At 30.0% G+C, this 15,094-nt stretch overlaps 1 protein-coding gene across 4 annotated transcripts in view; it reads left to right on the top strand.

Annotated features, from left to right (window-relative positions):
* Window positions 1-15,094, top strand: part of LOC126838121 (tachykinin-like peptides receptor 86C) — an 85,894-nt gene that overhangs the window by 69,754 nt on the left and 1,046 nt on the right. For 2 of the 4 annotated variants that reach the window (XM_050572267.1, XM_050572266.1), the window contains exons 6-9: window positions 8,001-8,151; window positions 11,452-11,648; window positions 11,958-12,091; window positions 12,899-13,064. In XM_050572267.1, coding sequence (XP_050428224.1) covers window positions 8,001-8,151; window positions 11,452-11,648; window positions 11,958-12,091; window positions 12,899-13,064 — 648 coding nt within the window. Of the gene's footprint in view, window positions 1-8,000; window positions 8,152-11,451; window positions 11,649-11,725; window positions 11,803-11,957; window positions 12,092-12,882; window positions 13,065-15,094 lie in introns of those variants that run through there. The other 2 variants (XM_050572268.1, XM_050572269.1) reach the window with 2 other exon arrangements.

Genomic DNA, 15,094 nt, shown 5'->3' with positions numbered 1-15,094 from the left:
CCTAAATAGACAAGTGGTAGAAGAAGACCCTATAAGGAAAATACCTAGGTTAATGTGGGAAGACTGTGTAAAGAAGGACATCAAAACGATAGGGCCGGAAATCAGTTGGAGGGAAGCTGCAGAGGACAGAGACAGATTGCAAGATTTATATTTAGCGGCATGGTCTTAAAGGCCGATACCTAAGGAGAAGAGAAGAAGAGAATATTATTATTACCCTATTCCAAGTTTTGATGCCAACTTTATTTTATACGTATATTTTTTTTTTTTGACACTTAATTCTCTTTTTGTCATTCCCATTGAATAATTGTATATTATAACAAATTCTGAGTGTACCCAATGTATCATAATTCTTTCGGATTAGCCAGGCACTTTATATTAGTATTTTTTTTTCTGAATTGTCTGTTGTTCATTAAAAGTCTTCTAATGATTATTTTTGTATATTCTATCTCAGTAATTAATGCCTTCTCTTGACCGTCAGCGCACTTTACGGAATTGTTCTAATACTCGTCATTGGGCTTTTAGCGTTCTTTACATTCTACAAAACACAAATCTTGATACATTATTGTACTTTGTAATAATTTTTTTTTATTTATAACAGACGAAATTAGAAAAAATAATTAAATTTTAGAAATGCAACTGTGACTTAAAAGCAGTATTATAAACAGAAAATATTCTTTAAAATATGAAAAAAAGAATCCTAGAAATATGATTTTAGTTCCCACGCACATGACTAAATGAAAACTATTTGTTTTAAGACAAACAATACATTTTTCTTCCGTGCAATATATCATCTAAAGCAGTTATATTTGTTATGTTATGATCAAATGTACGACTGGCGTATTTTTAATGATTTATTGAGAATACTATTGAACGGCAATTTCGGAGAAGTATTTTCATGCCGCCCACTGGGTTAAGATTCTCATTTATATGTAAACAACTTGATTACAAATTGATTTTACAAAATACTGATGACATAGTTAAATATTCTTTAGGGTTAAAATTTATTCAAGCTTTTACAAGTTGCTATCAATCATTTTTTTCATTTCTGACCTATTTATAAACACTCAGTTATATCGATAGGTACTCTTTTCTTCGTACTATGTCTAAGTGTTCATCATGTAATCCAACAAGAATGTAATATTAGTTTTTACTATACATATTTATGTGAAAACCAATATAATCTATGTATTTGTACATTCTATAAACCTATCTACCCGAAACTATATAAGCATTTACAAAATAGAAACCGATAACTCTAAAACCAAGTTTGCAGCTTATCCATGGCACCACATAGCTGTATTCGAAAAAAATTCTATCGACATCGGTATCAACCAACTCATTACGAGGCCTTTGTGGTTTTGACATAAAATAGGAATTCTAACCTTAATACCTTATGTATTTACTTTTGCACAACATAAATATAATAATAGCAAAATATGATACCTATAAAGTTTTTTTTATGTCAAGACAACATTATGTCGCCATACCTTACATTTCAATTAGGACTGTCCTCTGTTTGGTAGTCTTTATAGCTTCTGCAATGCTTCTTGCGTTTGCCGTTAACTTCCGCTTTATTTCTTCTGGTATATATTCAAAATAAGCAACAAACAAGCGGAGAAAACTTGACAATAACATACCGCGGTAAACGAGAAATAAATGCAATAAAAACCGTTTTAGGTCGTACATCACCGGTGGTTAACGGCTTCCGGAGACTGTGTATGAAGGTGACAAAGCGTTTACAAACGACCGCCATCCTTTGACACGTCAAAAATGAAAAGGTATGGGGGTCGACACAAAACAGAAATGCAGAACTGCTCAGATATTCCCATCACCTTCGAAAAACGCGTGTACGAAGAATGTTAACGGGAGGATAATGATCATATAGGCAGTAGTCTCGAAATAGCTATACTCAAAGTATAATAACAAAGTAGTTTAGTTGTATTATATTCAAGGTTGTATAGTTAAGAGAATGTGTTGCCCCAAAGAGAATTTCTAAGGCTGTTTCAGTGGTAAGACCGTAAAACTTAAGTAGATGCCAGCCACAGACTTATTAACAGCTAACAGACCTTCTAAATATTACTATTTATATTATGTGTTCATAACTGAATGTATCTCAAACACAGTACATTGATATGATTTAAGTATATTTGCTTTACATAATTAAAAACCAATGTCATGTTTTGGTCAAACTGCGTTGAGAAAATGTCGTAATACAGTAATCCACTCAATATCTCATAGGATTTAATAAGTAATTGAATTTTTATTTTTCGTAATGTTATGAAACGTGATTTTAGTTTTTCACAAACTGTTATATTTTTAACCTGTCGTTAAGTCAGACGAAATTCCTAAGTACAAATCAGATGTATGGTAGTTGTTTATGCAGTTTCAAAAAAAAAACCTTTTATTATTATTATATCAAACCCCTAAACTAAGTCAAGGAATAATCCACAGTTGTGTTTCCTTTTATTATAGAGCCGTATCAGTATAGCAATTATAACACTAGTGGATTATAATTACATTAGCCTTTTTAGGCATTAAGTCATAAATTAATTCACGAGTCAACATTTTAATGTGATACTGCTCGACTTTCAAAAATTAGTTTTATGACCTTTGCGAAGAGACAATCAATATTAGACATTCGATGGAAAACGCTCTTCAGAAATCACTTTGTCGCGGTTAGAGAATCTAATCGCATTGCCGACGAATAGGGCACGTTGTTTCCGAAGGTATTGAAAAATTAATTAATTTCAACAGTGGCATTGTTTTTGTTTATTGCAAGCCCTCTTAAATGATTAAAGTAATAAAGTAAGAATATCAAAAGTATAAACTATAATATGGTGTATTTAATGGTGCGAAGTCTTATAATTTTAAAAGTATTTTTGAGTTGTTATCGAATCTGCTAGGCACCATTGTCGTAAATCGATGTATCACATACACTAACTGTATAAAACATATACAATATAAGTTCGGAGAAAGGACAGAACACCGGTGACCTCCGCCGACCGCAACTGAGTTTTCCACGGAAAGTAGAATGCATTCACTCGACCTTTTGTTGTTACTATGTACATTTTAATCTTTTAAATGTAGCGAACTTTGGAAAATGAACTTTAATAATAACACCTACTCAATACTCGCCCACCTCCTCTCTTACCACTCACAAACTTATATGTATTTTCATAAAGAAATAGTACTACTTGATAACAATGATACTTTTAGTTACATTAATTTAAATAGAAACCGTTCCCCAAAGCATCTATAAAAATAACGAAAAAAACCAATACAGTGGGGTTAGGGCATAGTGGGGACGGAGCATAGTTGGGTCGAGGCATAGTGGTGATGGGGGAGGTCACAGGTTTACAGGAATTTTTAAATCTGAAAGTGATAAAATCACTTTCGAAAAAACGCTTCGATGCAAATCGGTAGTTAGTAATTTCAAGCCAGTACAGTCCAAACCAAACACAGTATAAACCAGCAAAGTTAGAAAGTTTTAAATAAAGGTTCTGTATTTACAAATGAGCATCAAAGCGTTAATTTGAAAGTGATTTTATCCGAGAGGACTAGTACAGTAGAGTATTGGCATAATGTAATCAAAGCAATGAGGAAACGGAGAGGTCACAGGTCTACAAGAATTATTATAAATAAAAGTGATAAAATTGAATAAAATCGCTTTCAAATAAACGCTTTGATGCTCATTTGTAAATACAGAACCTTCATTTAAAACTTTCTAACTTTGCTGGTTTATACTGTGCTTGGTTTGGACTGTACTGGCTTGAAATTACTGATTACCGATTTGCATCGAAGCGTTTTTTCGAAAGTGATTTTATCACTTTCAGATTTAAAAATTCCTGTAAACCTGTGACCTCCCCGTCACCACTATGCCCCGACCCAACTATGCTCCGTCCCCACTATGCCCTGACCCCACTGTACTGGTTTTTTTTTTTTTTGCAAAAACGTAGTGGACCGAATAACACATCTACGATGTCTTGTTATATTTTGTCGGAATGGTCGACGATTCATGTTTCAATCGTTTGTACTCCATAGTTTAAATTATAATCGCTTATTCTCAATAAAATTAATATTTATGTATTATATACTTCCATTAGAGCAATCTCACACAAACTATTTATACTTCATAGATTATATTATTTCAAAGCTATATTATACTTCTATTTTACTAGATTGACAATATACAAAATAAAATGCAACTAAAAAAACCTTTTCACAGATCCTTAAAATGTAAAGGGTGGGATAGTGAAACGGGTTTTCCCATTTAAATACATTAGAAAATCGCCGTTTTACTGCCTCATCCTGTATATTAATTTCTTGTTATTTTCTAAAGAAAAATCGATTTTCTTACATTTAAATTAAAATAAATCGTATACTGGTACTGCGATGGAGAAAACAATAAATTTTACCTACACATATTACTTATTAGTTAAATATTACTAACGTGTATAGCCACTAGCGGTCGGCTGTTGCCTGTTATTTAACAATAACCTTTTATGGAGATTTTAAAAATTGTGTTTTTTAATAATTGTATAGGAGCAGTATCATAATTTTAAACGTTCACGAGATTTGATCTAGTCATAAAAAAAAGTATTATCATTCATGACTTAATTATTATTAAAATATATCTTAATTTGTACATAGTAATAAAATAATGAAATATTTTATACAAAATTAGAGCTACAAGTTGATAAACTAAAAAATTAAAATTAGCACGAAGCAGATTATCTAATATTAGACAATTTAAACAATCAAGCGTGAATCTCTTTAAATGAATAACAGTATAACAATATGCAAAACTTTAGTTTTCATTTAAAAAAATTGTGTAATAAAAAATACATTTTGAGGCGGTATACTGCATAAAAACGAACACTTAATCTGAATCCAAAAAACAACAGTCCTCTTCATAATTTGCAGGTAGTTGGACCTTATATACTCATAGTTGACCTTCGGTAAGATTATATAACGCAGGCTATAAAATAACGAATATACGACAGTGGTTTTGTCGTATCAGAATCATTAAGTGTCTTAATAAGTACACGGATAGGTTTTTTTCTCAATAAATCGAGTGTCTACTATAATCAGTTACACGATTTAGTCGTCTGTGATATCATGTAATAAACACAATATTATGATACCGATCATTGGGCCCTAACCTAATTTAACACGGATAGATGTTACCAACTGATAGTTTTTAGTGTCTGTTCGTTTCTCCCATCTGGTACACCGGATTTTTAGTTAAAAAAAAAAAAAAAAAAAATTGAGTTTGTGTAAACTTAAAGTCAAATGTGGTACTTGAGCACAAAACTCAATAGTATCATTCTGCATAGATATACATAAAATTGTTTTAATGATTTGATCAATTTTTTTAAAGATTTTAGGTGTTTTTGTTAAAATATACGAAATCTGCGAAAACACAGTTTCCCGGCAATTAAAAAAAAACTGTAGTGCCGAATTTTTTTCCCGTTTAATACGTTATGGATACATATGAGTTCCAACTACTGGCAAATTTTCAACCCAAAAGTTTTAAAATTACGGCTAAAAACCCCGAAAAACAAAAAAACTTGTACCCCCCCCCCTAGGGGGGTGGGAAATAGGTATAGTTTAAATTTGACACAATTGACGTGTGCGGGCATACCAAATAATTATTTCTTATACATTTCAACTCGATCCGACTCTTTTTCTCGAAATTATAGCAAGTAAAAGTTCTAACTTTTAACTTTTAAGAGTAAAACCAATACCTTCTCGCTTTGCATCGAAGCTAAAATGTTCATAAGTTATATATTCGAATCGCAATCATAAATTTATGTCAGAAGCATATTTCTTGATACTATAACACTTAAGAATTTAAATTTAACGAATGAAAGATAGAAAAAAACTTCATTTAGTGTAATGATCTATGCGAATTTATATTTTGGAGTTAATTTATCTTGTACTTTAAAAATATAATTTTTAATACTCACTGAAATCATTATTACTGAAATTGGTTTCATTTTAAAAAATGCATCTCTCTTATTAGCGTACGCGAGCATACTTAAAAGAAAATAACATTTTTTTTTTTGAAAAATTATATACCTAATATATAATCAACATAAAAAATATATATATATAGATAAATATTATTATGTTTTTTGATCGATAAGTCCTTGGAAAAACTCAGCGTTCATACGCCTATGCTCTCTTTATCTTTATCCATTTTAGAAAACAAACATTTTATTTTTAATTGAAACCGCCCATTTTTTCCGTATTCTAGACGTCTTAAATAAATTGAAAGAAATACAATGGCTGGATCGATTCCAAGTCTTAACGACAGTTAGCTAAAGATTTATAAGTGTTCGATTCATAAATGTATGTATGAAGAAAACGTGAACAGTTATTATAAGATACCGACTACTTTTCCTAATATTTACTAAATATTTAGTATTTATGATTTTAAAAGGATATTTTCAATTGAGTTTTTCAAACTAAAATAAATCGATTCATTTTTAATTTGCTTATTGCTATACATTTCTCGTTGTTTGCGATTCACACCATATAACTTTGGATTAATGTATATTTGGGTATTAGTTGAAAATTAATCTAATGCAGCTTGTGCTTCTATTCAAGACCGCAATACAAACAACCAAGTACCATAAACTTGTATTACTCCTGCAACAATGTAATAAATATAATAAATTTGATACACTTGTAAGCTTGTACTTCGGTCACTAGCAAAAAAATGTTTTTTTGGTTTTATTCAATGCACCATAAATTATTCTAAAAAACTGATCGACTGAATAAATAATATTTATTTAATTGAATATTTTTATTAGGTTTTTATGTATATATATATATTTATATTTATTTATTACTCGTAAAACTAAACGTCTAACCGACCATAATTTAAATGAATGAATAAAGAAGAGTTAAGATGTTATTCAAATTAACTAAAATTCCCTAAGATTTTAAGTAAATAAACAACAGTATTTCGTCGGGGTACAAAAAATTCATATTATTTATTTAGTGAGAAATGTTACTACAGACTATTTTAAGGATAATGTTAGCATTAAAAAAGTTATGACTAAAAATAAATGTTCATTTTTTTCATAAAACTTTATCGCAGTATAAATATAGTTTTTTTTTACATGAATAAAACAATAAGTAAACAATCCGCAACATTAGTTTTCTCGTTACTTACATGGAATCCCATTACCTTTTTCAATAATGCATTACATAAATATTAGATAGTATTTTATAAAAAATGTTATTGTTGTAATATATTTTATACTGTTTCACTCGCCAACTGTAAGTGTTTTATGAAAAAAAATTTCAGGAATCATTCGACTTACATAGTTTTCAACAAAAATATAACATTTTTACTAAAACAAAGATGAAATTTGTACCTATAACATGTAGTAAATGGATAGTGAAAAATACAACGTTTTTTTAAAGCAAGTTTTTTTTAACATTGACATAAATATAAAAAACGATAGCGCTATAGTTTTTTATTGGAATTAAAAAAAATATACTGCAAATAACGACACAAAGGAGTATTGACAGTATACTAAAAACAACTATAGTGATGAATTAAAACAAAGTAATTTATCATAACGTATAAAAAAACAACTATCGAATAAAATAGTATAGAACTAAAAACAAAAACAAATATTTTTTATACATCAAACATTAATTAATTAATTAATTTTACAATAACTTACAAATACTTTACAAATCAACCACTACATGTATTATCAATTTTTAATTATACTATTATTTTTAACTATCTTTACTGTGTACCTTGATTTTTTTTATCTATTCCGGTTAGCAATATTTGGGATGTATTTACAGCTGTAGCCATTTTATTTTGCATCTCAATTCTCTACTAACCTTAGCAAGAATGGTCAAAATAATTAAAAATGTAATTTTAGAATTTCTTAAGATATTTTCCAAGTATTACCTATAAATAAACTAAACAATGAATGCTTTACTAAACTTTATCTATGACCGTTTTTTAGATACAACATACTGTTCCTCTGCGTCACTTACATTATACCACTTCTTGTGATGTTCGTGTGCTATACGATCATGGGCCGAGAATTATGGGGTAGCAAAACTATAGGACAGATGACTCAAAGGCACGTCGAGTCCATCAAGTCGAAACGGAAAGTAAGTGTAAACAATTCTAGTAAAATAGCTTGCGGTAGCAACAAAATGTAATTAACATATTTTAACAAAATGGGAATCCAAATAAAATTTGGTGAAGGCAGAATGGAAAAACAATTACTTCAGTGTTTATGATACGGCCATATGAAATAAACAAGAGCCAGTACAGTGGGATCGGGGCATAGTGGGGACGGAGAGGTCACAGGTCTACAGATTTTATTATAACTGAAAGTGATAAAATCACTTTTAAATAAACGTTTGGATGCGAATCTGTGGATAGTATGTTCAAACCAGTTATATCGGTTTAGAAGATATCGTGGGACCAGCAATAATGTACTTAAAATGTAATATTTAATCTTGTGCAGGATGGATACGATAAGGGTTGATTGTCTGTCTATAAAAATGTACTGTAATAGTTACCCATGTATCGTAATTAACAATATAATGAAAATATTTTCATTACCTGTTGACTGTTGATTCACTCACACATAGCAACCTAGAAACTGACTACGGCCAAAGTTTAAATTTACCCTATTTTTTGTGTTTTTCCTTAATAAAAAAAAATTTTGACTACAGATTTTTGAGAAAATTGTATATGTTATAGTTTCATTTTAGATCTACCTTCGGTCTAATTTTCAGATCTTAATCTCCAAAACTTTGCTTGAAAAAGTGAAATAAAGAAAAAAATTCTACCACTTTTAGGGAAAAGGATTTATAATAATTTTTTGTTTTTTTAATGTTTTTCAGTTTAGAGCATCGCAATTTTAAGTTGAAAAAGTTGTAAATTTTTTCGGTGTTTTTTCAATTTTTATGGAGAAGGGGTGACTTTTTAAAATTTTTGGCCCAATAAAGTACCTTTCAGGTATGATTTCTGATCTATAGAGTTGCTAAACGAAGAAATCGGTTCAGCAGTTTACAAGATATCGTGGGTCCAGAAACAAAAAAAAAATAAAAACACATTATTGTAAAAACAATACCTTCTCAGCTCCGCACAGAAGCTAAAAACAAATACCCATGATAAAACTTTCTGATTATCTGAGATTTTTTTTTTTTTTAAATTCATATACAAATTGGGATCGATTCTCATATGACCACACGCATAAGCAAGTAAACTTTTACCGAATACAAATTCAAAACTGTTATTTTTTGGCTTACACATATACATTTTTTTAACGAAAATGCCTATATCGAAATATTGCTTATGTCACCTCAGTTTTCGGAACAGTTTAGTTTTCTAAGTAAAAAATCAACTAATTTTTTTTTCAATTTAGTAAGTATAATTTTATCTGTAACAGTCAAAATTTTCAGATATACAACGCGCTCGGCCCCACTTTCCTATTTTTCTTATTATTTGTTAAAAGACAGTTAAAGAGCTGAGATTATAGATAGCTGTTAAATGAAACAAAATCAGGCAGTTAGGTTTTAAAAACAATGTAGCTTACTGATTAGAATACTTATCGAACTAAGTAGACAATTTATAATTTAGTTTACTATTTTAAAGCTATATCAATGCTTCATAGAGTTCTGTACTACAACTTCTAAGCCTAATGCAATTTGTATATCGATGGTACAAAGAAAATCCCAGTAGAGTCTCATTTTTTTAATCTAAGAAAACGTGTTTATAAATGTTTAAAAATCCAGTAAGTCAAAACGAATTTTAAAAAATAAAAACCCTATTTTTAAAAAGTGACTTTTCTGTATTTTTCCATGTACTATATATTTTTTTACCTGTTTTGACTCCGAAAAACATTTGATATCAGTTATGTTTCCTTCACGGTAGGAATTGATTTTTGGTGTTTTCATTCGATAACGAGTTGTTTTAAAAGGCGCTTTAGATGTCGATTTTTCATTAAGACTTTCCCACAAACTGGTTTCATCGACTGTTGATCCGTGATAAACATTGATCGCCGACGAATTGGCGATTAAGGATACGGGTGAAGTCGAATACAAGTTAGGAATAGCTTTTTTCTTTGGTGCCGAAGACAGCTTAATACCTGTTGACCAATAGTTTTGGCTTATTCCTGAACAATAGTCCACCAAGTCCGCAACAGAGAGGTCATTCGGAACGCTAGAGACTGAAGAATCGCCATCGGTCTTTTCGGAGAGGCTCGTGTGTTTCTCGCCTTGGTCATCGACTTGTGAATGACTCTCGCACACCCTATTGAAAGAATTAACGTCACTTATTAAATAAGTTTCTAAGTAGCACGAAAATCGATGGTGTTAAATCAATGAACCGCACGCGTTTTTAAATCGCTTCGACTTGACATCATTTTTAGTTTCTGGTAAATATTTTTTGTTCGACGACGATGACGACGACGTGTTCGCAACAATTGCAAGTCTGTTTAATCGAGTGACCAACAATGTTGGTATGCTGGAAAAATACGAAATAATGAGTGCACTCAACAACGGTATACGAATTTGTGTCATTATCCCTACTCACCGAAAACGGGAAGGCGACCGAAACATTTGTACCGGACTTCAAATTTTCAACGTGCAGTTTATACTGTTAAATTTCACTGATATTTACATGGCAACCGTGTTTAGATATACTGGTACTCGAACACGACACACCGTGAGCACCGTTTTAAAAATTCGAAGCGCATAGCTCACTATTATATTATGCTATTTCTTCCTGACGAAGGGACTGATAGTATTTAATGTGTTCCAATATAACTACCGGGTTTATTACGGACTACATACAGTGTACAGGATATCTTTAGTAGTTTTGATCGATTTAAAGAGGTACAACAGTGAAAAATTGTCCAAACAGCGTTAGACACAGCATATACCTGAAAATAACGACCTCAAATAATGTCACAACTCCATACTATGTACTATGTACACCACGATACACAACATGCAATTCAGTAGTTAAATTGAAATCTTAAATCAAAACAATAATATATTATTTAAACTAGGAATAAAGATGGGAAGACATAAATAATTATCCACCTTATTAAAATATGAAAATACGAAGATAATTGTAAAACGATAATATTATTTTTTTCTTCGCCACTTGTCCCAACTGTACGATGTTAGCCGTCTAATCTTCAACAATTCTACCTTCACGTTTGTCTTCCACTATTTCCACGCGTATATTATTTGCAATCCTTTTAACATTCTCAAATATCTCTTATCCTTTTTTGAGTGCCGTTTTTTCTTTATACATTCATCACCATTACCATTCCTTCCTCTTCTTATACCTAACTAACCTTTCTTCTACTCCCTACATAGGACGACCAAAGTACTAAATAATTAATTGACGACTATTATTAAGACAACTCACATTATATTATTTTACAGGTTGTAAGAATGTTCGGAGTGGTAGTCTTAATTTTCATGTTCTGTTGGTTACCTTATCATTCCTACTTTGTATACGCCTACCACAACAAAGAAATAGTCAGCAAAGCCTACGTTCAAGATCTGTTTTTGGCTTTCTATTGGTTGGCCATGTCAAACTCCATGGTAAATCCAATAATTTACTACTGGATGAATCCTAGGTTGGTTAAATAACTTTTTACTTATAATTGTCGTATAACTTGTACTATATATATTTTTTTTTTGGTATTTTTGATAGATATGCTTGAAAACAAGACGTACAATTTACATTAATTTCGTATTTTAGGACAAGGAATGAATTTAATTTTTAAGTTTTGAACATTTTTTTTAATATGCCTTAGGCAGCCAAACTTATATGTAAACTCGATTCACAAAATGTAACATTACAGTTGTGCTTAAAAACTTTTTATGTATAAAAATAATAACACATACTTTGTAGAAGATTGTCATGCGTTGCACATGTGTTACAGGTTCAGAACATATTTCAAAGTAGCTTTATGTTATTGCGGAGGCATGAGGAAGTGCAAACAAAGTTCTGTTGACCTGAATGTTATAAGAATGAACGGAGACACGTCGCATTACTATTTGACTCGGTCCAAATCAGGTAATGTCATTAAAAAAATATTTTCATTTTTCGTACATTGAAATTGTTATTTGTACCTTTTCAAAACGTACGGACAGACAAAATTATGCTCATGTCAATTATGTGATTCCTTAATATGCACTTAATTCACACAAATACTAATTTTTGTAGTTTTAATATCTGCACAGACTGAATTTTATATCGGAACAGGACGATTACTCCAAGTAGTGTTGGTTAATTTCAATTCATCTACTCTTTCATAATTCATCATCATCATTGTAGACGCATTGCAACGCATAATCATTTAGACCAGAAACCCTTTACGAAAATCATTATTATACCCTTATAACAACATTTTTAGAAATATTTTAATAATCTGTAAATATATATAATACCACTAATATTAAAAAGCTGTAATAATTATAATAATCTGCAATTAATGATTAAAGTAATAATTAGGATATTTTGCACCGATAGGATATTTTATACATATGTATATATATTTTTTTGTAACGAAAAAGTAGGTACACATTGTTTGAAACGCGGAAATTATTTCACTGCGATTCTATTTTACAGAGGTCATTTTTTCATTATAATTACTATACGTAGCGAGTAAAGCAACTTTTTTTAAAAGTAACTAATCCAAAATTGCATGATACTTATTTTATGTCGACTGTAAATATTGTATTGTTTCGTGAACTAGAACTAGTTCAACAGATAGTTGCAGATTGCAAATTACTAGCTTTGATGAGCTTACATCACAATTTCTTTGAAAATAACATTGAGGTTAAGTAGATTTTGACATTGTATAGTGGAACGGTTAACCAGGTCCAGCATCACTGGGAGCCCAACGCTTACCGCGACAACCAGAAACTCAAGTATTATGTCTATCCAGAGGCTTCAGCGAACTAGGACACTGTCAACCGAAGACGCTAGGACATCAATGTAAACATCAAACCGAAAAAACTGAAGCAGAAAACATAACACGTGGGAGGTAATTTTAACAAGAAAATATTCTTATATTCAAGCTAAGTAGATTTTAAAATGATTTTAAGTACTATCAGACAATAAGTTAAGGGATGCACGAGTATAAATAGATCTTATAAAATATAAATAACAAAAAAATGACATCTAATGACATTAACCAATAGCCATGGTTAAATCAATTCAGTTTGCAGTTATTTAATAGATTTATATATCACCGCCCCGGTAAAACAATGACTCAACTGCAAAAATTAAAATTTTACAGAAGAACGAAAAAAACCAAATTATTTTCACTAAAGTGTTATGGAATGTAATTCTAATGAAATGGGAATGCTTGGGAAATTATTACAACTACAGTTACGTCGTTTTTCTACCTTATGCGTTGGATATATTTAAACACATTGAAGCATTTAGCCCATTTTACCAAATTTTGCAGTTAGGTCATTGTTCTACCGGAGCGGCGACGTGACCTCAATTTAGCGAATCATAACAACTGTTCATAAGCATAAATAACAGTATAACACTTTGTTAATATATTGAAAGTAAATTAGAAAAAATTTGGTATTACAAAATTATGATTGTGTCAAAAACATAGTCCTTATAGTAGTTTTGAAGTGCACCATCCATTAAATTGCATTTAAAATACATATTTTACAAGATTATATATAATTGTATGCTCTGTGTGAGTAGTAAATCAAAGACTTTACGTGTGTCTTTCGACCACCGCATTTCATATACCAAAAAATAAAAACCCTAAAATCCAAGTTAAATTGCCTTTTTTTTATCTTTACTATCTTATTTTTTTCTTAACTATCAAAAATAAATATTTACAATAAACACTAAAAGTTAATTATAAAATGCGTTTAATTTATACGTTTATGATAAAATATATAACAAATTCACAACTGATCTACAATTAAACATCTAATATAACAATTATAATAATTAACATAAATAAGTTGATAGGTACCTAAAATAGCCGATAAATACATGTTAATGTTGCTTTAATATGATACGATGCCATCATAAGAGCTCACTGAATGAGGCACTAGTTATCTATTATAGTTTTTACAAGTTAATTATATTTTGACATTTTTATTTGCTTATCATGAAATTAGCATAAGTTGTTTATAATTAATAAAGTATTAATAATATAATTAATATAAAAATATTTTTTTTTGTTAATGAACGGACAAGGTGTTCGTGTTCTTATAGCAATATTGTATAGTTTTTAATTTATTTTGTTTTTTATTTGATCAGCCCGTGATTTTACCCTCGATATGCCACTTAACTACACGTATGACACTTGTATTGACTATTTGTACATTTTAATAATGGTTTCAACATTAAAGTCCACTTCTTACCATACAACTTTCAGTTTTAAATGTTTTATTTTATTACAAACTTATTTGTTTATAATATAACTTAATTGTTATTAATATATTTTATATTGATCATAAAATACATAAACTCGGACATCATTTTACACAAACATTAGTCGAGTATAAAATTACAATTGTATTATGGTTATATTTGTCGCAAGAGTTAAGACTTAACAATAGTTGGTGAAACTGAATTTATATGTTATACACCCAAACATTTTATAACATAGACCGTGCTAGTCGAACTCAAGTTAATTTCTGAGCTGAAGCGAACGTGCCGCTAATGAATTTTCAATCCTCTTGATTCTCCTGTATTACAGGTTATTGCAGCATATATCAGAATCTCTACTCATATTATTATAGGCCGTAAAATGTAATTCCCAGAAATATCAACTACTGTTTATGGGAATACTAAATGAAAACAACGACAATTAAATATTTGTATAGCCCTTTCTGTACTTCATATATGTTTAATAACAATAGGACTTGAAGTATTAATTCTACAACTATGTTCGCGAAGTTCGATAATCGAATTACATTTAAACAACACACAAATGCAAATAATTTAAAGTTTAAAGTTTGCAATGTTAATGTATTGTTTTAAAACAATAAAATGCATTAATAAAATGTCAACATAAACCTTAAAAACATTTTATAA

This window comes from Adelges cooleyi, unplaced genomic scaffold (assembly GCF_023614345.1).
Source record: "Adelges cooleyi isolate 19-005CV unplaced genomic scaffold, UGA_ACOO_1.1 ACOO_flye_CR_arks_rails_tigmint_CR_PRNA_30, whole genome shotgun sequence".
NCBI lineage: Eukaryota > Metazoa > Arthropoda > Insecta > Hemiptera > Adelgidae > Adelges > Adelges cooleyi.
This window is presented reverse-complemented; position numbering and strand designations above follow the sequence as displayed.